The following is a 20421-nucleotide window of genomic DNA, read 5'->3' on the forward strand; positions in this document are numbered from 1 at the left end:
AAGTACTACATGACTGTCTCTTAGCAGGGGCACATAAAATCACCTTCACAATGCTCCCAGCAGTTCATGGTGGGCCAGAGTTCAGCTGCACGTGTGTGACACTCTCCAGGGTACAGCCTGAACAGTATTTCCTCAGCTCAGTACCCTGTGGTGCCTTTTACACTGCTTTACTGTGAACAGCCACTACTCCTGGTCCTACTCATACACAGCCACTAGCATGTAAAATCACGCCCAGCTAAATACATGAATGCTCTCCCAACCACTCATGAATTACATTTAGGGTGGCACCTACAAATCCTTAGTCCCAGTCTTGTTCCCCAGAAATGTGCATCTTGGACTGCTCCATATTCTCCTGGCCAATGCAAGCTCATTGATAGTCCAGCATTCCAACACTGGGAAATGATTAGGAATAAGTCCTAAACTCACATTATTATGGAAATTGCGGATCCTGCAATATTAGGCTTCCTCTGCAGTTTTGACAAGGGCAGCCCAACTGTGCACAGGGTTGACAATGGGAGCCCTGGCCACCCCTGAGCTGAGAACAGGAACCCCTGCTCTCAGCCCCAGGCAGCCAACAGTAGAAAATCGTAGAAAAGTAATAATGGACTTTATTAACGCAAATAATAAGGTCCATTGTTACTTTTTCACTATTTTCCATGGCTTCTCTGCAACTCAGCTACAATTTTTGAACAATCATCCAGTGATTCAAGTAGGACTCTATGCACCAGGCTTGTATTCTCAAGTAGAGGTTCCCCAACACTTCAATCCAAACACACTGGATTGGATAAAACAATTCTCCCCCCCTTAAGCTGCAACAATTCACAGGCTAGATTTCCTTTTCAGCCAGGCACTCCTCTCCCAATTCAATGTTCTTCAGGTATTCATTGATGCCGTGAGCAGAGAGATTGGAGGAGGAGTGAGAGGGGTGATGTGAAGGTCACGGTCTCTCATTTTTGTACCTTCCTCTCTTTGAGAATTACCCCCTGCCTGGGTGTGGATGAACAGTCCCCGGTGTACATGAGATTTGAATGGTCTCTAGGATGAAATGTAAGTTTCTTGTTTACACCTTCCCCCCCTACTGGTGAATGGACAGTTAAGCAGGTAATGGCCCCTTAGCACCTTGCTGGCATGCTAGTGTGTCTATCTCTGAGAAATTGGTTTGTGGGCATTACCCAGAACTAGAACATATTTCAGTAACAATCATATAGAAAAATCTCATAATTTTACAGGGCAGTGTTGTTACATTTCAACAGGATAATAATATTCAGCAGATTATGAGTTTTCAAGATACCGCACAAGACATACTTAGTACAAAATGTATCATAAATATATAAAAGTGGTGAACATGGCATATAGGATGTCACATGTCACTGCTCTACTCCATCTCCAGTCTGGCCCAGCTCAATGGCTCATTTTAAACAGTAGATTTTCTAACTCATATTGCATTTAGCATACAACCTCTCCTTCCCCATCTTATCCCTTATTTAAAATAGTTTAGCAGCCTCAGAAAATTGTTCCTATAACTAAGATAACCGATAACTAAGCATCTTAGTTATCTGTTATTCACAATTCAATGTATTTTTCAAAATTAGTACAGGGAACAAAAAAATGCACCAGCATGAATTTGCTAGCAAATAATTATAATCAATGACTCTGCTAAGTACCAACAATGTTGATTTCACAGGAAAAAATAGCCAGAGATAGTAACTATAAAAATGACTTATGTCTTCAGCAACCTCAACCTGCCACTAGGAAAGAGGATGTGTTTCCCCTTGAGTTGCTGACAGTAACACTAAATCTTCACAAGAAGATTTCCTTTTATCACTTGCTGCCTCCCCAACAGTTAAAACAAACAAGACCTTGCATTTCCTGTTATAGAACTGGCTAAACCGCACATGGGAGATTCAAAATAGCTACCACTAATTGTCTTATGCTTTGCCTTGTTTAGGAAAAGTAGTTGAATTTAGGTCTGGTTTAGCTAGTAACCAACCTAAATGCAACCACTTTTCCTAGTCCAGACAAAGTTTGGCAATCATTTTAATGTCTGCACCTGATTATTGAATGCAGCTGTATTTAATGAGCTAGCACACAAGTAGGCCACAAATACACACATACCTTGTAAACACTTGCCAGGGATATGAAAACGATATCCAAGGTCTCTGTGATGCACCAAATGAAGTCCTGCAACACCTTGAAGTCACTCACTCTGATAGATGTAGAAGGATTCACTGCTTCATCAGGGGAGGATTAAGATATTGCATTAGAGACTCATATTTTTTCCCCTTTGCACGTGATGCCCTTCCTCAGTTTTCTCTTCTTGCTTCTACAGTATCTGAGTTTACACTACTTGGCCTAGCTGCTATGGCCTAAACTGCATCTCTTGTGGGGGAAATCCAACTCTGGAGACAGTAGATGATGCAGACTTTCTAGAGTGTGGCTGCACACCCCAGAGCCTCCAATAGGGTCAAGGCTGGTATGGATATCAATACTGAGGTGGTGGATCCATGGGGGGGTATAAACCAGATGTTCCCTATGAGTCAGAGGTCCTTTCCTGTGACCTGTCATGGAATCACCTCTAGAAACATTTATTGACTCCACTGTGCTACCCAAGAAAGGGAAGGTGGATGGGTGGGAAATGAGTCTGTGCTGTGTCTTGATAAGGATGAGAAGGAATACATTTTGTCCAAGTGAGAGACCTTTCTATCAGAAGTGCCCTGGAGAGATTGGTACTGTCAATACTTCCTCAACATGATATACCAGTAACTCAGAAACCAGTAGTTTGGGTATCACTACCCTCAAATCTCTGAAGGAGAACACCTCTGGTACAAGGCTCACAAATAGGTCACTCTGTACCTTGTATGCTTTACATAACGAGATAGCCGATAGCAATGAACATGGCTCTGAGGGGACTGGTAGAGAGGCGGTAGGGACCTGGATTCTGGTACCGATCTCAGCATTGGGTGCCCAAGAAAGGTGTGGCCACAGACTTAGTGGGTACCACAGGCGCCGTCTTAGAAATCAGTACTGGGGTAGCCACAAAGGATTTGCCATACTTTTTGCCCATAGGAGGTTGAGTCTGAGATGAGTTAGAAGTTTAGTGACTCAAATCTCAGCTTGCTAGGTCCCACAGATGGTGACCTGCACCCTTGTCTCCTCTGTGGAGCAATACCCCCTTCTGATTCTGTCAGAGATTGTTGGCACCGGAATAGTAGTGAATGATTGGGGTCTCTTACATATGTGACCCAGGGACTCAAGGTAGACTCTTGGCTCACCAGGGCACTACTGGAAAGAGATGACTGGGAAGACTGATCTAGGTAAAATCCTCCTTTGCGTCCAAGCAAGCTTGCATCGAGCTCTCAAGGAGAGAAAATTCAGGGGGGGTTCTTTAGATGTGAGTATGCTTAGAGCAGTGGTTCTCAAATGATTAGACATTATGGGCTGCATATGCGGCCCACAATGTGTTACCTGGGCTGCAGGGGCCAAGTGGCGGGGCAGCCCCGACCCTCACCACGTGGGGCAGCCGGCTGCCCCAGACCTCATGGGGCCCGCCAACAGCCCCGACCCCGGACTCCTGCCATGTGGGGTGGGCCAGCAGCCCTGCCCCTGCCCCTACCATGCTGGGTGGCGGGGCAGCCTGACTGCACCCTTCCATGCTGGGCAGCTGGGAACCCGGGGGACGGCCTTTACCACACAGCTGAGCTGGCCCGCAGCTGTGTGCTCATTGGGCCACATGCAGCCTGTGGGTTGAGAACTGCTGGCTTAGAGAAAGATCCACATATAGAGCATTCCTCTGAAGTATGTCCCTCTTCAAGACAGAGTAGGCACTGGAAGTGCCAGTCATTAACAGATGGACAGGGCTTGAATTCTGAAGACTTAGCTTCAGCCATGGTGCTAGTGCCCTTGTACAAAGAGGAAGGGGATTGGGTCTAGCCTAAATGAAACATATCTAAGCAAAACTTTTTTTCAGGTTTTTATTCGCCAATGGGCAATAACTAAGGCTAAGTTTTAGTCATGGGTATTTTTAGTAAGTCATGGACAGGTCATGGGGCAATAAACAAAAATTCATGGCCCGTGACCTGTCCATGACTTGTATTATAAAGCCCTGACTAAATCTAGGGTGTTCTGGGGGCAACCACTGGTGCTGGCAGGGGAGGGCCTCCAGGGTACCTGCTGGTGCTCATGGGGGTCTCTGGGGAACCCGCTGGTGTGTGGAGGGGGGGTGGTACTCCAGGGCACCCGCTGGTGCTCCGGGGCGCTCATTGGTGCTGAGAGGAGGGGGCTCCAGGGAGCCTGTTGATGCTGAGGGGGGCAGCCCGGGACTGTCGCTGCTGGCAGAGGGTGGCCCGGGACCACCACCACCACTGCTGGGGGAGGGGGCAGCCTGGGACCACCACTGTTGCTGGGGGGGCCAGTGGGGCTGGCCCGGGGCCACCTGACCTGCTCCGGCGGCCTGGGGTCAGGCGCACCAGCAGGCTGCAGAAGTCCCGGAATCCGTGACTTCTGTGACAGACTTGCAGCCTAAGCAATAACTACTTAACTATAACAACTAACGACTAATTAGCAATTCAGCAACAGAGAACTCATGAAGAAAATTGTTCTGGCCATACAACCAGAAAATACACTTGTCAGAGATATACCACTGAGCAACGACATGTAACGGAGGAGTACAAGCGAGATGGTGAATTTTCTACTAAATGAAATAGCTAAAAAAGTCACAGTGAGCCCTTTCTACAGCCTTTGCTTGTATGAGAGCTTTGATGTCACAAGAAATCCCAAGGTAATTGGATGCGTTCGCATCTTTGACTGTGATTGCCATTGTTTGTTTGAAGGTGTTTTATGTCAGGTGAGCCTCAGTGATTGGCCAACTGGCCAATCCATTTTTGAATGTGTTCAGGTGAGAATGGAATAGTGCCATGTTAGCTTTGACAATCTGTGCGGCTTGACAGCTGATGGGGCAGCGGCTCTGCAGGGTGCACGAATAGGGGTGCTGAACTCAGAAACTTTTTTTGTTTCACAGTTTTGCCCACCAAGAAGTACTTGCCAGCAAGGCTTCAATGAAAAGTATGGATGAGACTGAATCTGTAGTGAAAAAGTGCATCAATGCTGTCAATGCCAGCAGTATCAGTAAGGGGAGATTTGCAACTCTGTGCAAAATGGGCTGAGAGACACATAAGATGCTTCTGAATTACAACCTGGTCTGCTGGCTTAGCTTTAATGACAGTGTACAGAGGCTGTTTGAGCTGTGGGAGGAGCTCGTTGAGGTTTTGAAAACAATTTCGCCAGGACTATCCCCAAAGCGACAAGATCCAGAAGTACATGATCGTTTGCTATTTTTGAAAGAGTTTTTATGAAGGCGTGCTTCCTTGAACTGGAGTGTCAGAAACCTCACCTAATGAGATTTGACAGAACTGAAGTAATTAATACATTCAAAATGACAATCACTGACATCATCCAGCAACTACAGGAGGAACAGGATTCTACAGTTTTTTTATCAGCTTAGTCAGTTTCTCAGCTGTCAGGATGAGAATGTGCAGCGAAAGGTCAGCTTAGCTGTAACTGAATACCTGAGTATCCTCTTGGAGGATCTTGCAAATTGTTTCAGGAAAACTTTTTCCATCAGCACACCTTCGTGACTGACCCATTCTGGGTCAGTAATTCTGGTTCATGTTCTTTGGCTGCAAACAAACTAACTGCCTAGCAAGACAGAACAACTTCCTTCGACACTTTAAAGTACCTCATGCTGCAAATGTGCAATGATGCAAGAATGGAAACATATTTCTGTCAGCCCAGTGTAACAGTACTGGAGGTCTGGAGTAATGTATACCTGTTTGAGGACACCTACAAGCAGAGTTGCTTTGCTTTTCTTGTCCCTGTTTTCTACTACTGTGCTGTGTGAGAGGGCATTTGGTGAACTGCATTTTCTGAAGAACACGTACTGATACTGCTTACGGAAGCTTCCCTTCTAGTTTTACAGGAGACCTGGGATCCTTCAGACTTTCTATTCAAAGAGTTCCTGAACTTTTGCACATAGTCTGATCCAATCCAGAACTTTAGTAAAGTACAATGTAACAGGATTCTGTTTGTTGTCACTATTATCATTATTATTACTGAATTGGATTGATTTTTTTTTGTCTACATTTATGTAAGAGAGAAATTTTGGACATATTTGCAGATATGTTTATTATTATTCTTTGGACTTTTATTATGAAAAGGGATTTCTAAATTTAGTTCAGAATTATACAGACATTGTTTCTCTTGTGTTTAGGTTCAGTAAAGAATATAGACAACTGTACATTATTTTTATTAACAAGTCTTAAAAAAAATCCTACGTCAATAAATTAGAATGATTTGGACAGGTGTATGTGCATATTTATTTGTTTTTCCTACATTTAATTAAGTATTTTAGGAAAAATTGTGAGAGTGGCCACCAGCAAGAGTTAGTGGCCACCAAAATTTTTTTTGTGAGAATCCCTGAAGTTAATAGAAAACCAATAGAAATAATTTTTTTTTAATATTCTAAGAGTAATTTTTAAAAAGTTTTCCGAGAGGCATCAAGGATACTTTACCAGCTAATTTTACCTGCTTAAAGAGAAAACAACTAGTAAGAGGTGATTGACCAGTCTGTGAAATACAACACTGCCATAGTGAGCTAACTTTGGATATTACCCTTCCAAATTCAAGTAACAAGACTGTGATCGCAGCAAGAGAAAGAGATACATGTCTGTCAGAATGAGCTATGCAAATGAAAATATGTTCTGGAGGTACTCAAAACGCAAATTTTATTTTATCTAATAAAAAAACAAGCTCCTATAGGAAATACAGTGTTCTCTGTCACATGTGTATTCAATTCAGTTTCAGGTTCAGTTGGACTCAGTCATATTTTGAAATATTGACCATCTAATGTACTATACCGCCCATGAAAACAGCAGTCAGTACATTTGTTTTGAAAAATGAAGTAGAAATGCAGTTAGTATAGGCAATAAGCATCAAGTAATTCTGACAATTAAACTGTTGCCACTTCCCTTTTATTCTGTAGCCAAAATAATTGCTGAAAATAAACTCAGTCCAAACTCAGTTCCCCAACAATGACACTCACGGTTATCAATCTAGGTACTCATATGTCCACTATCACTTTAGTATCAGAACATCTCCCAAGTATTGAAAAATAGAAATAGAAAAATAGAAAAGTAAAAACCTTCCTACCCTACTTCATTTAGGGAACGTTTGTCTATTACTGTATGTTAAAAATAATTTTAATGTCGGAACCAAAGACACCAAATAATGATTTAAGCAAAGCCATCTTTACTGTAAGATGTTTGCTGCTAGTATGCCAGAACAATGCAAAGCCAATAAACATTCCAATAGAGCCTCACCAGTTTCTGAAAGGTGTAGTTACACATAATCTAATTTGGAAACAGTAATACAGTAGAAAAAAATAGATCAAATAACATATGCTGAAACAACATTAAGTTTCTGACTTATGACAACAAAACCCAGGATATTTAGTTTTAAAGCTATTGATCCATCTAGTGAAGAAACTATCACGGTATATGACGACAATATGATGATCTGTTTTGCTGACATCCCAGAAATACCTAAGCAATTATGAAATAGAATGATAATTTCTTTCCCTAGCCTTGGTTTTGACTGAGTAAGATTTATCAGAAGTTACTCTTTTAAAAGAATTAGACTGTAAAGATTCAGAATTCTGCATCAGTGCCAAACCAAACCCGTGCATATACATAATAGTTCTGAAATATTACAACTAAACACATTTGCATTTCACATCAGTAATATATGATGCTATATCCTACTCACATCTTTACAAAAAATTTTGTGATATCAGATCCATATTTTGAAGCTAAAGAATGTCTTTTCATCTGGCTTCTTTCCTTGGCTTGTTTAGCAGTTCTCTGGAAAGAAAGACAGATGTGTCTGAATATATTAAAAATTACTTAGCAACTGTAGTCAACATTTGATTTTATCTTGATTGTTAAAGAATTGGGGTCTCATGTTAGATCAAACATGTTGTAACACTTATCACATTATTTTAAATATAGATGCTTGTAACAGGTTGACAACTCAAGTTCTTGTTGAACTAAAATCTTCCAATTTGGCACACTCATTTCTTTATGAAGTTCTGAGTACAGAAGAAAGATCAAATGTGAACACTGATTTTTCTATTAGAGATCACAAGAAGGACATCAGTCTTACTGGAGTAAAACTCTTCATGTACTTTTTTAAAACTAGAATCTTGAAGTCTGATATACTTGTTAATTGACGGATCAAAGAAAAAAAAACATATTTGGAATTTGCTATTTCTACTATAAGTCACCAAAATGTCAGTCTATTTATAAAAGAGTTACATTAATTTCTTCTGCAAGGCACTCACGTGGTAGAATTTGGAGACCAATTTGGAGAAATTATGATAATCTAAATTCACAGGTTCTATTTAAGAGATTTTAGCCAGCTAACTGTTGAAGGTGACTATTGAAGTATGTTGCAGGCCCTGATGTTCATAACCCTGTCCACCAAAAGGGTGCATTGCCGTCAACTAGTATTTAGTATTTAGCAGTCAGGTAGCACTGTACAGCAGTGCTGTGAAAATAAATGTTCTTATAGGGAGTTTTGTGAGGACTGATACATGTATTATTTCTTTCCCGACATGGATAAACAAACACAGGACAAATGGCTAGCACCAAGTCACATGGCAAGTCAATGGGAGAGCCAGGATTAGAACACCGTAATATATGGTTCCAAGGTGGTTTAAAGAATTACTTTACATACATTTTATATTTTTAAAGATGATCTGTGCCTGTATCTTACTTTTTATTCATAGTACACCTGCATTAGTGAAAGAGACTCATTTTACCTTAAAAGGCAGCATCTTTTAAAGCTTTTTCTAAAATTACTACCATTTGATGGTTATTTACTTACCTGTGCAAAATAAGTTAGTCCTACTCCAATTCTTAGTAGATAAGTGTCTACATTAAAAACATCACTGCAATTGACAGTAACAAACATCCTTACTGTCTTTCTCAGCAGTGGTGCCAAAAATCAAACAGGTTGCTTTGAAGTTTATTAACATCACATTATTACATGATCCTTTCATCCCCACTGATGAACCTCCCTCCAGGTTAGGTAGAACAGAGACATGTTAACTACACAGCATGCAGAAGCTTCCAATGATGCTATTCATTCTCTACAAAAACAATGAGAAATATCCTATCTGGGAATTTTCTGCTAGCAGCTTCTCTACTCGTTCATAACAAATGGATAATGCCTTCCATCGGTGGACTTCGCAGGTAGTCCAGTGTTGTTGCTGGAGGCTTGAGGACTAAGCACAACTCTTCAGTTCAAGCCACCAGCAGAGTTCTTCCAAAATTGTAGCAACACTTCAGCAACCGATTATTAGAACCAGGGCAACAACTTGCAGTGATATCAACTAACTTTAAGGCAATTATATGCTTGTCTCTTTTTAGAGAAAATTTGTTACAAATTGTATTGCATTTATTTACCAATCAGAGTGGGCTGAATGAGGAGAGAATCTTGTATCAGAAAGAAAATGATCAGGTAAGAAATTTCTCATTCTGTTGCAGAGCTTCTCTCCTCGTTCAGAATAACTGGGAATTAGTGAGCAGTGAATCACAGACTTACAGAGAGGAAGGATAAGCAGAATTATTATTATTATTATTACTATCAGAGAACAACAGGCAGAAATAGACATACTCCCCATTACAAAAGCTTTGTAATTTAAGGAATTATTTGGGAACCAATCTAGTAGCATGCCTCTGTAGAAGACTGGAAATTCCTTTGCAATCTTCCTTGGATGGGGTTCACACATTTTCTTCCTATGATACCACAAAGGACCTTCCTTGTAGAGGAAGCCTTGATTCCCTCAGTCCGTGGTTTCCCAGATGCCTAGCATGCTAACTGGTGCAGGATTTTAACATCTTGCTTGCAGCATCTTTGAGGTTCTAAGGCCTTGGCATTTTGGATAGGAGGAGATGAACAGGAAACAACTAGTGTGTGGACTTCCTATGTTGGAGATTTTGAAATGTGTATGGTATCCTCACTCTTATGGCCTAAGGGATCTTTTGGAAGGAAGTCCCCTTCTGAAAAGGTGACTGTGTTTTTCACTGGGGGCTAACTTAAGGGGGAAGTTAAGTTTTAGGAACTTAAGGTAGAGAGCTGTTGATGTAGTTGTGTGGGGCACCGAGACTTTCTGTGCCTCTTTTGTGGACACAGACTGCCTAAAGTGCTCTCCTTACGCTTTAATGAGGAGCCAACTTATGGAGAAGAAGAGGGACAGAAAGAAACCACTTCTCATCTTTCAGATTCTTGGAAGACCGAGAGTCTGTGACTGAAAGCCAGACAGGCACAATTCCCATTACACTGCTGCCCGAGAGAGGGCTTCACAGAAATCACAGGCATCTCATCCCAGACATGCTGAACACATGTGCCTCATACAGTAATCATGATACAGAGCACTGTTAGAGCCCCTGTACAAGTGGAGAGCCCCAGCAAACATACACTCATTGGTGGGAAGGCAAAGGAGAAATAATTTAAAACTATATTTTTACATCACTTGCTCACTAATAATACAGATTAATTCCTCATGAATGAACACTTGCTTTTGTCCTTTTGGGACCTGGAGCCTCTGGAGTTTGCAAGTTTTGGCCCTGAGCAGGCTGTTAGGGGTCCTAATCTCCTTGGAAATCTTCATGTTCCGGGTCATGCCTTCCATGGTGGAGTTACAGCTTTGGATAGGGAGTGTGGCCCTAGCATGCCAGTCTGACTCAAGGCCTCTTGTCCTGCCAGAGCAAAGGCTAATGGCTTATGGCAGCAGAGTAGAGCTTGCTTTCTCAAACATGTAACCCTGGCAAAGCAAGGGTCAGTGGCTTGCAGCAGCAGGGCACAGCTCATCCTATGAGGCTCCTGAAAACTGCCTATAAACTCCTCAGACTTGGCTTGATGTTTGTAGGGCTTCTTTGCTGTCATGGTGGTAGTGGGGAGGGCAAAGAGAGCTCCCTGGAAGTACTGTACGAGTGAAACCTGATGGTTAGAGCCTCAACACTCAATTGATTCCATAAGCTCAGGAGAATGAGCTGAAATGAAGTTGCTGTTCCAGGCAAATGAATAAAAATTCAAGTTAAAGAACAAAATGGTCAGGAGAAACTGAACTACCAGCTTGTTCCGCTGCTGGAGGAAGACATTTTGGTGACCTGAGCTGAAGGGCAGAGCTTAATCTTGGAGCTTCCAGCAACAACTTTGGACCACCTCTGAATTCAATAGATGTGAGGTATTACCCATTAGTGATAAATGAAGAGAGAAGCAGTGCAGCAGAAAGGACTTCAGCTTCAATCTCCAAGGGTAAAAACCTAACAACAACTTTCACATGCACTGAATGTACCATGCTACCACGTATATGCTGCTGATGTACACCCAGCGTTGCACAACTTGGAGCATGTATGCTGCCCATAGGGGCACAGTAAATCTGTTCCCAAACCCACACTGGGAATTTTTATAATGCCTTCTTTTTACTATTTATCTTATACTTAATACTAGAGAAAGACTGTTACCCAGGGGCGGATTAACAAATTTGCCGCCCCTAGGCCGTCAAAAAATTGCCCCCTGCCAGCTCATCGCCGCTCCCCCACGGCAAGCCGGGGGAGGGAGGAGGGAGAAGGGGAGTTGTGGCACGCTCGGGGGATGGTGGCAGTGGAGCAGGGGTGAGCTGGGGCAGGGAGTGGTTCCCTGCTCCCCCCACCCTCTCAAGAGTTACTCTCCGTGCCTGCTGGCCCCAGCTCACCTCCGCTATCCCCTGAACGTGCCTCTACTCGCTTCTCCTTCCTCCCTCCCAGCGCTTTCGCAGCAAGCCTGGGAGAGAGGGGGGAGAAGGGGAGTTGCGGCGTGCTCGGGGGATGGCGGCGGCGGTGGAGCAGAGGTGAGCTGGGGTAGGCCGGGGAGTGGTTCCCAGCCCCCCGTTATTCCCCATGCCCACGGGCCCTAGCTCACCTCTGCTCCACCTCCTCCGAGCGCGCTGCAACTCGCTTCTCCCTCCCTCCCAGCGCGGCAAGCCTGGGAGGAAGGTGGAAGGAGGGAAGCGCGGCGCGCCTGGGGGAGGAGGTGGGCCGGGGATTTGGGAAAGGGGCGGAGTTGGGGAGGGGGCAAAAGCAAATTTGCCGCCCTAGGCCCAGGCCTGGTTGGCCTAGGCGATAATACGCCACTGCTGTTACCCCTAAAGGAAGTCTGCATACTCCAACCTGTTCAAATGTGGTTGCAAGATCACTTTTGACACCTTGAGTATACACCAGCAATCTTTAGGAAACTGCACTTCAAGAACCTACTAAAGGAGTGAAAAAGACAACTTAAATTAACATTATAACTACGCTGAAATGCACCCAACCTCTTTATTTGGGGAAATCAGTATCTAGGACTGAGGATATAGTATTTCTGGTGTAATATTTTTATTTTTGCAGATTATTGTTTGTAGTACCAGGAACCCTACTAATAGACCACGACCCCATTATGCTAGTCACTGTACACACATATTTTACTTTCTAAAAAACAGGATAACCAAATTACTTATTATTTTGACTATTCAGGGCACATAGGTCTTAAGCACATAGCATTTTTGTCCAACTTTTACAATCTTAATACTATTATTTGCAAAGAAAACAAACAAGAAAACTCCTAATCTTTGGATAAAAATTAGGGGTTTTATTGAGTTCCTGAAAACTTAATTTACTACTCCCAACAGAGTGTGTGTCTAAGGCTACCACTGTAAAACAAACTAAGAAAGAGTTACTAATTGTGATGATTACTGTTGATTATTTTTGCCTTTGACAGTTTATTTTACTTATATTTCTAAAGAACAATGAAACTCACTTCATTCCGTCTATTTAGTGACCTGATCCTGTCACATTTTCCAGTGTACTATGGTCACTGGTTGCAAGGTCAGCTGAGTTACAATTACACAGAAACAGGAAATGTGGGTTGATGCTTTAGGGGGAGGTGATGAGAGGTCCAGGAACATCTCTGTCCGTCTTACATGATATCATCTGACTTCAGTGGGGCTCCACACAGGCACAAGGATGCACCCACCCAGTTACAACTGTAGGATCATGGCCTTAGATGGAAGGCCCTCTGATAGCTTTTTATTTTACATTAGTCAGAAAAAATAAATTATAAGTGAACACCACTGAAATTAACTGCATTACCTGACACTTAAATCAGCTCTGCCCTGTATACTTCCCATGTTTAAACTCTGCATGACCGCAGAAAGTATGACTATAACTAGTTGCACTATAGAGATCAAAAATAGTTTATTTTAATGTTCATAAGTGTAAAGTGATCAGGGTGCTGTAAAATCCTAGTGCCTAAAATTACAAATATTACTTTCTAACCTATTTGTGCTGTTTGGCCCTGAACTCCTCCACTGTTGAGAGCTAGCATGAATAGAAATAATAGCATAGCCATGGTAGCATGGGGACCGAGGCAGTAGAGGCATGGCTTTGCCATGCCAAGTACAAACTCACTTGAAACTGGTGTGTCTGTACTTGGCATGGCTAAGCCATACTTCCATTGTCACTACCTGTGCTACTGTGGCTACACTACTATTTATACTTGCACTAGCTTGATGAGAGCTAGCACAAGCACATATATGAGAGCAGGGGAATCACACTCCTCACTTGAAGTGAAGACATAGCCTAAATTATCACTTACGCGAAAAGTATCCTATTAAGTCCTCCTCAAGAGGTGAAGAAAGAAGCAGCTTCTCCTGTACCCATTATGGAGAACTGATATAAAGTAATGCTTTTGGCAGTTTTATATCAAGAACTTTCAACAAACAGGATTTGAACCCATTGCAGGTCATATCAGGGGATCAGGTAGGAATATATTATAGCATATATGTAGTGCTTATACACTTGAGCCGATATTTTGAAAAGCAATTAGCAATTTTGGGAGCATAACTGAGACCTTTATAAAAAAGCACTGGTTTTCAGAAAGTGCTGAGCACCAATCCTCAGAAAATCTGGCTCCTTTAAAGTGTATCAAGTTTGGTGACCAAGAAGACATCTAGTTATTTTTGAAAATTATGGCTGTAGAATTTCTCATTGACACTTCCATAAATTATCTATTTACTTACACATTCAGGGGATTATGAGTTGATTTATACTGACCTCCTTATGACAAACTGTACATAGAGTTTGAAGATTTTCCAGAGAGCACTGTCCTCCTCCACTATAAACTGGTTTGATATGATCCACCTGCCAGAACTGGCCTTCTGTTGGGTTTGTTATAATTTCATTTAACTGCAATAAACAAAGGACATAGCATCAGACGTTTTAAACAGTCAACTCTGAACTGAGGAAATTGTGTCATACATTCCTCAATCATGTTTATACAGTAAGAACAACAGAAAAAACAATACATGAAGATAGCTTTTTATAGCTTTCATTGAGAGAAGGAAAAAATTCGGTCTTAGCAATTTTTTTATTTTTTTTACTTCTAACAAGCAACCAGGAGTTATATTTTTAGAAATCTTATTTTCACCAAGTGCACTGTAGTTTGATACATTAGAGCAAGTGCTAAAATACAGGACCCAATAGGAATATCCTAATGCATCTGTGTTCATTTACAGAATTATAAAAAAGAAAACTGAGAAAAGATGCAGAACAGAAATTAAGGATTTTTGTTTCTGACTGACACAAGCAATATATCCTTAATGTCTGTTTTATTAATGGCAGGTGTCAGTACTAAAAACAAATGTCAGAGTAAGAAAAAATGATGCACTTTCAATCTTGTCATTTACAAAATAAAAAAGTCAAAATACCATCATAAACTTGGCAATTCACAAATAAGCAGATATTGACTGTGACTGTTTAATGTTTTTACTATATTTAGATGTAAAGTTTCAGTTTTGTTGATGGGTCTTCTAGTGAAGATCACAGTGAAACATTACAACCCTAATAAAGCTTTCAAAAAGGCTTAGGACTATTGTAATTTAAACGTAACATGGAGGTGAACAGTAAACAACATAGTAGTGTCTGTATAAAGAATGTAAAGAAAAGAGACTACTTGGTCTTTGTGATTTGAACTCACTTATTTTTCTCTTTATATCTTCAAATGTTTTAAGTCACACAGTGCTGTTCTTGAACTAAAGGCCATCAAAAGCAACCATGTAAGACCAGGAATGTGTTGTAAATGCTGATGGCTAATGCCAAATGTTACTATTCCTTTCTGAATTTTTCATAAGTTTGAATGGGCACTGGTAGAATTCACCACATTTAAACTTTGATCTCGGATGTGGTGTTTATTCAGTAGGTGCCAAATGGCACTATTCCCTCTGAATCAATGCTGAAGCAATGACCCATCATGAACACGGAGGAAGGGTGTTACTATAAGTGTATTTTGAGGAGATGCAGAAATGACATCCCATTATCGTTAAGACTTTAATGAACATTTTGAAATAATAGGAGGCATCTGAACTAGTGTCCTGGCCAGCTTCCAGTAGGGTTCAACAATACCTGATCTCTTGTTGCTTTAATTGGATGTGGCATTCTTCACTTCCTGTCATAAACTAACGGTGTGTTGCTGGTGTTGCCATGTTGTAAGCCAAAAATAGCTGCATTTCAGTGGTGAATGAAGCTATCCTTATTATATAACTTATAATTAGATGAAGCATGTAATGCAATGCTCTGCTTTTTAAAAAAAAAAACACCTAATTTTTCTTCATTGTTAAGCAGTTACAGTTGGACAGATCCTTTACTTCCATTTAAAGAACGTTAATTTATTTTCAATTTGTAAATATATTTTTCGTATAAGAGTTATTTGTTAAGCAGCAGCCAATCAAAATGAACACAGATGTATTTATTTTCAATAAAATAATGTGTTAAACTTCTAAAGCTAGATGGAAGAATAATCATTATTTCAGCAGTTCATGGTAAGACAATTGTTTTTAATGCTACAATTTCCATTTTAGTCTACAAATTAATACAATTTATGAAAGTATTTTAAAGAGGTAAAACAATAATATTTCTGCTGTATTTGAAACCTTATACTTTGTAGGGAAATCTGATGCCCAAAGTTTTGTCAGTCGGTGCTCAAAGCTTCTCAGGCTACAGGGCTTTTGCAGCTTCACATACAGAGTTTTGAGTCACAACCTGAGGAAGCTGGAGTGTAGGTTAGAGCTTACTCATCAGGCATGTTCCTTTTTAAACAGATGAGATGTGACTATCTGACTGACTCTGCTGCTATACTACCCAGATAACTCCTCTCTCCAGTCCTTAGTCTTTAGCCCTGAGTTCTCATCCTGTACATTTATGTAAGTTATATTTTGAAAAAAGAGGAAATTCCCTCACAAAACAACTTAACTTAGAGTTAAGTGCTCACATGTACTTCCTCACAAGGCAAAGATTCAAAAGGACAATATAAGTTAAAGCAACACTCACACCTAACAACAGCAGTCTCTAAACATTAGCCTACTACCATCATGATAATCTACACCAGTGGTTCTCAAACTGTGGGATGGACCTCCCAAGGGAGACGTGGGAATGTGTCAAAAAAACCACCAGCTGTGTGCTTTATTATTATTATTATTTTAAGAGCTCTTGCTGTCAGCCCCAGGTGGCTGGGGTCATGCAGAAGATCCATGCACACCCGGGAAGTGGACAGCTGGAGCCCCACCATTTAGGCTTGGGCTCTCCTTCCCCAGCCCCCAAACTCTCACTGGGAGGCAGCCCAGGCTCAGACTCTCCTTACCACTCTCTCTCACTGGGAGGCAGCCCAGGTTCGGGCTCTCTCCCCTGCCCCCCCAAATCCCTCACCTGGAGGCAGCGTGACTCCAACTGTCAGCCCCAGCGTGACAGCAGCACAGAAGTAAGGGTGGCAATGGGGTGCTAAGTCTGCTGTGAAAAGTGATATTGACAAATCTCTCATTTCACATTACCTCCCTTACTTCTGTGCTGGCGCTGCGCTGCCTTCAGAGCTGAGAACCTGGCCAGCAGCTGCCGCTCTCTGCACTGCCTTTAGAGCTGGGTGGTGGTACATGTACTTGTGTGTGTTTGTGGGGGGCCATAAATGACTACAGACACAAAGAAAGGTCCAACCAAATAAGTTTGAGAACCACTGCTTTACACCAACACACTCAGTCTTCAATTCAACAATACTATGCCCCTTAGGATACATGTATAGTAGAATCTCAGAGTTACAAACACCAGCGTTACAAACTAACCAGACAACCACACACCTCGTTTGGAACCAGAAGCATGCAATCAGGCAGCATCAGAGACAACAACAACAAAAAAATGGGGGGAGGGGGAGAAATACAGTACAGTATTGTATTAAACAAACTACTAAAAAAAATAAAGGGAAGGGAAAGTTTAAAAAAAAAAAGATGTGACAAAGTAAGGAAATTGTTTCTGTGCTTGTTTCATGTAAATTAAGATGGTTAAAAGCAGCATTTTTCATAATAAAGTTTCAAAGCTGTATTAAGTCAATGTTCAGTTGTAAACTTTTGAAAAAACAACCAAAATGTTCGTAACTCTGAGGTTCTACTGTATTAAAGAATTGAAACACTATGTTAAAGAAGATTTTCATATGGTAGAAGTAATAACCAGTAAACTCTTATATCTTACTGCATTAGTTATTAAATGGGATTTAAAAGTATCTACCTATCTTAGGGCTTTTATAATATCACTCATCACTGTACTACAGCACCTTCGATGTAAAATCTATAGCAACAGTCAAGTCCCTAGTGGACTTCATGGAATCATCTGGCACGTCTCCCTTTTTGGAATTAAAATTCTGCTTGGGGTAGGGTTTTTTGTTTTTAGGACTTTTTTTTTTTTGTTTTTTTTTAAATTATTCCCTCTTTTTTGTTGCTGTTAGGGGTTATGGGGTAGAAGCATCCACCCCAAGTAGTGCATTTGTTGTACATTTTTCTACTCTTTTGATTGATAAACATTTGCTTTCAGCCACTTACCTTTTAAAATGACTTGAGGAGCATAACCACCACCTACCACAGAAATACACTATTTATGTTACTGCTTAAATACCATTGCCATTACCTGTCCTAATGGAAGCTGAGACATCCACGAACTCTCCAGAAGATTCTTACGTTGACTCTTAGGGGCATTTTTGATGCTAAGGTAGAGTTCCTGGGCATTGAGATTGCAAAGCTGACAAACACCATGTTCGACTTCAAATACTTTACTCCTCAGGTAACTCTGATTAGAGCGAATTAAGAAGTCTTCTTGGCATTTAAGAGAACAAAAGCGTGTTTCCCAAGCAATAGATTTGCATTGTTGATCGAGATGAACTGTTGGTTTTTGGCAGCTAAGACAAAGTGGATTTCCTTTATTATCTACAGCCTGTAAATATCCTTTGTATATGGCAGGACCTTCAATAACTTCAGCCTGAACTGAGTCTGCATTAAGAACAGGGGAAACTTTCTCATCTTTTAGAAGTAACCTGTGATAAGGACGAGAAGCAATTATTTAATAAGACTGGACTTCATCAGGGTCAGTACACAATACTTAAATACTCAATATCAACTATTAGGTTTCTTTTATCATGAAAAGTTGCAACTTCAATGAAAACTCATGCTGTTTTAGTTGGTCACTGCACAATGCAAATAGCCCACTTGAATTGTATTTTTTAGGATCAGATTTCTAAAACATCTTCCTGCTACTCTTGCTGCCTCATCTACCAATATTTTCAACGTGCTAGCTCAATCAGAACTAGTGCAAGGAGTCTCCTTGAGATGGGAATCACACCCCCAGCTCAAAGAGCAGACATACTCTTTGTGTCTCCAAGCTGTTTGCTGACAACCTCACAGGCTTGTTTGTGTGTAAACTCTCCATTTCCCTGATCATACAATTTTTTTCTTCTTTCATACTAAGAAACTCAGCTGTCCACTTACAAATGTGCTAGCTAACATACATAATTTAAATCATTATAGGAAATAAGATTTAGATCATCAGCACAAGGTAAATGCCTTCGATCTTAAGCCATGCATCATATTAACATAAGCCCTAGAACCCTATAATTTCATTACATACAGTAAAAATAATTTTGGGAAAAACTAGTTTAATCACTGTATTGTGGCTATTTTGTCTTTTTTACTAACATTAACAAACTTACTTTGTGGAATGGCCATCTGTTTTCCCAGCAGAAGTACCTTCATTTTTCAAGTAAAACGCAGTTTCCTTTGTGACCAAACATACGCTGCCCCCACTGCTGTTGGCTTTGCTGAGTGAGGCTACAGCAACATCCTCTTTTGTCACATATCTGGAATTATTATAAGTTGTTTCAGTATTCTTTTTCCCCCTGAACTGTACTGCAGACAACTGAATACTTCTTTAGAGAACATTCGTGTCACCTGCAGCAATACTGATGTAGAAAATCCCCTCCAAATATTTTTTATTTCCTAAACCTGGCACGAGTACAGTTTGGAAAATGTATTTTACTCATTCAGCTTTTCCACATTAGGTAAGATTTCTTTTAAAAAAACAGCCACCTCTCTGTTGTGCTGCCAAGAGATGAGTTATTGTCCATGACATGTAATTATAAAAAGTAATAAGAAAACAACGTAAAGTCTGTTTCACTTGAGTGAACCATCACTGATATTCCAGGGTTTTTTGGTTTTGTTTGTTGTGGAAAAGGTACTATTTGGGAGAGAATATGAGAAGCGTTGGAAGCCACGAAAGAGTTCTGGCAAAATTAGTTTATCTTTGAATTTGCTCAATTTCCTTTGTATTTTTATTGTAAAATCATCCCTATTCTTTTAAATTAAGCTCTGTTAAAATTCAATAGCCCCCCATGCTTTGGTCACTCTTAAGATATAATTATTAATCAACTTAACTAACTAATGGTTAGGGCCAGGCCTTAGGCAAGCATACACTTCTGGGCCCCTCTAACAGCCAGTCAAAGAAGATGCTTCTGTGGTAGGGATGCATTTATATTAACCCTGCCCTGGCCATCACAGCTGCACTAGTAATCTATTCACACAAGCAAGTCCAGCTCTCACAGCATGGATGTTGCTTAGTTAACCCTCTTCTATTCAGGTCAGTCAGTGACTGGCTTCTGCTGCAGGGACACTGCCCTATTAGCCATCTCATGTCTGCCCCCGCAGAGCTCCCTGCCACCCCTCTTCTGGCTGCTCCCTGTATTTTTAGCCAGCCTAGAGACTGTTGCTGAATGAGTCTTGCGGGCAAAGCAGAGAGGACACGGGCTGCTGAAAGCGGGGTAGAAGTCAGGCAGATGCATGGAAGTTGGGGGAATCCTGATGCAGGAGCAGCACTAGCCGCCCCACTGCCCACTCAGGTTTGGCTTAGCTGCCCCTCTGTCATAATGGGGGAGTCGCAGAAGTCAGCTGGGCCAAATCTGAACGAATGGCATTGTGTGACCTGGTGC

The 20421-nt window shown here is 41.2% G+C and overlaps 1 protein-coding gene and 1 pseudogene across 5 annotated transcripts in view; one reads left to right on the forward strand and one right to left on the reverse strand.

The window, feature by feature from the left end:
• Positions 1–511: 511 nt before the first annotated feature.
• LOC117884957 lies at positions 512–6031 on the forward strand (annotated as a pseudogene).
• A 978-nt stretch (positions 6032–7009) lies between these two features.
• Positions 7010–20421, reverse strand: part of ZRANB3 (zinc finger RANBP2-type containing 3) — a 112858-nt gene continuing 99446 nt past the window's right edge. For all 5 annotated transcript variants that reach the window (XM_034786007.1, XM_034786005.1, XM_034786006.1 and 2 more), the window contains 4 exons: positions 19150–19296; positions 18075–18477; positions 14187–14318; positions 7010–7913 (listed from right to left, as the gene is read on the reverse strand). In XM_034786007.1, coding sequence (XP_034641898.1) covers positions 7815–7913; positions 14187–14318; positions 18075–18477; positions 19150–19296 — 781 coding nt within the window. In that variant the 3' untranslated portion in view covers positions 7010–7814. The remainder of the gene's footprint in view (positions 7914–14186; positions 14319–18074; positions 18478–19149; positions 19297–20421) is intronic.

The sequence above is a fragment of the Trachemys scripta genome, chromosome 11, assembly GCF_013100865.1.
Source record: "Trachemys scripta elegans isolate TJP31775 chromosome 11, CAS_Tse_1.0, whole genome shotgun sequence".
Lineage (NCBI taxonomy): Eukaryota > Metazoa > Chordata > Testudines > Emydidae > Trachemys > Trachemys scripta.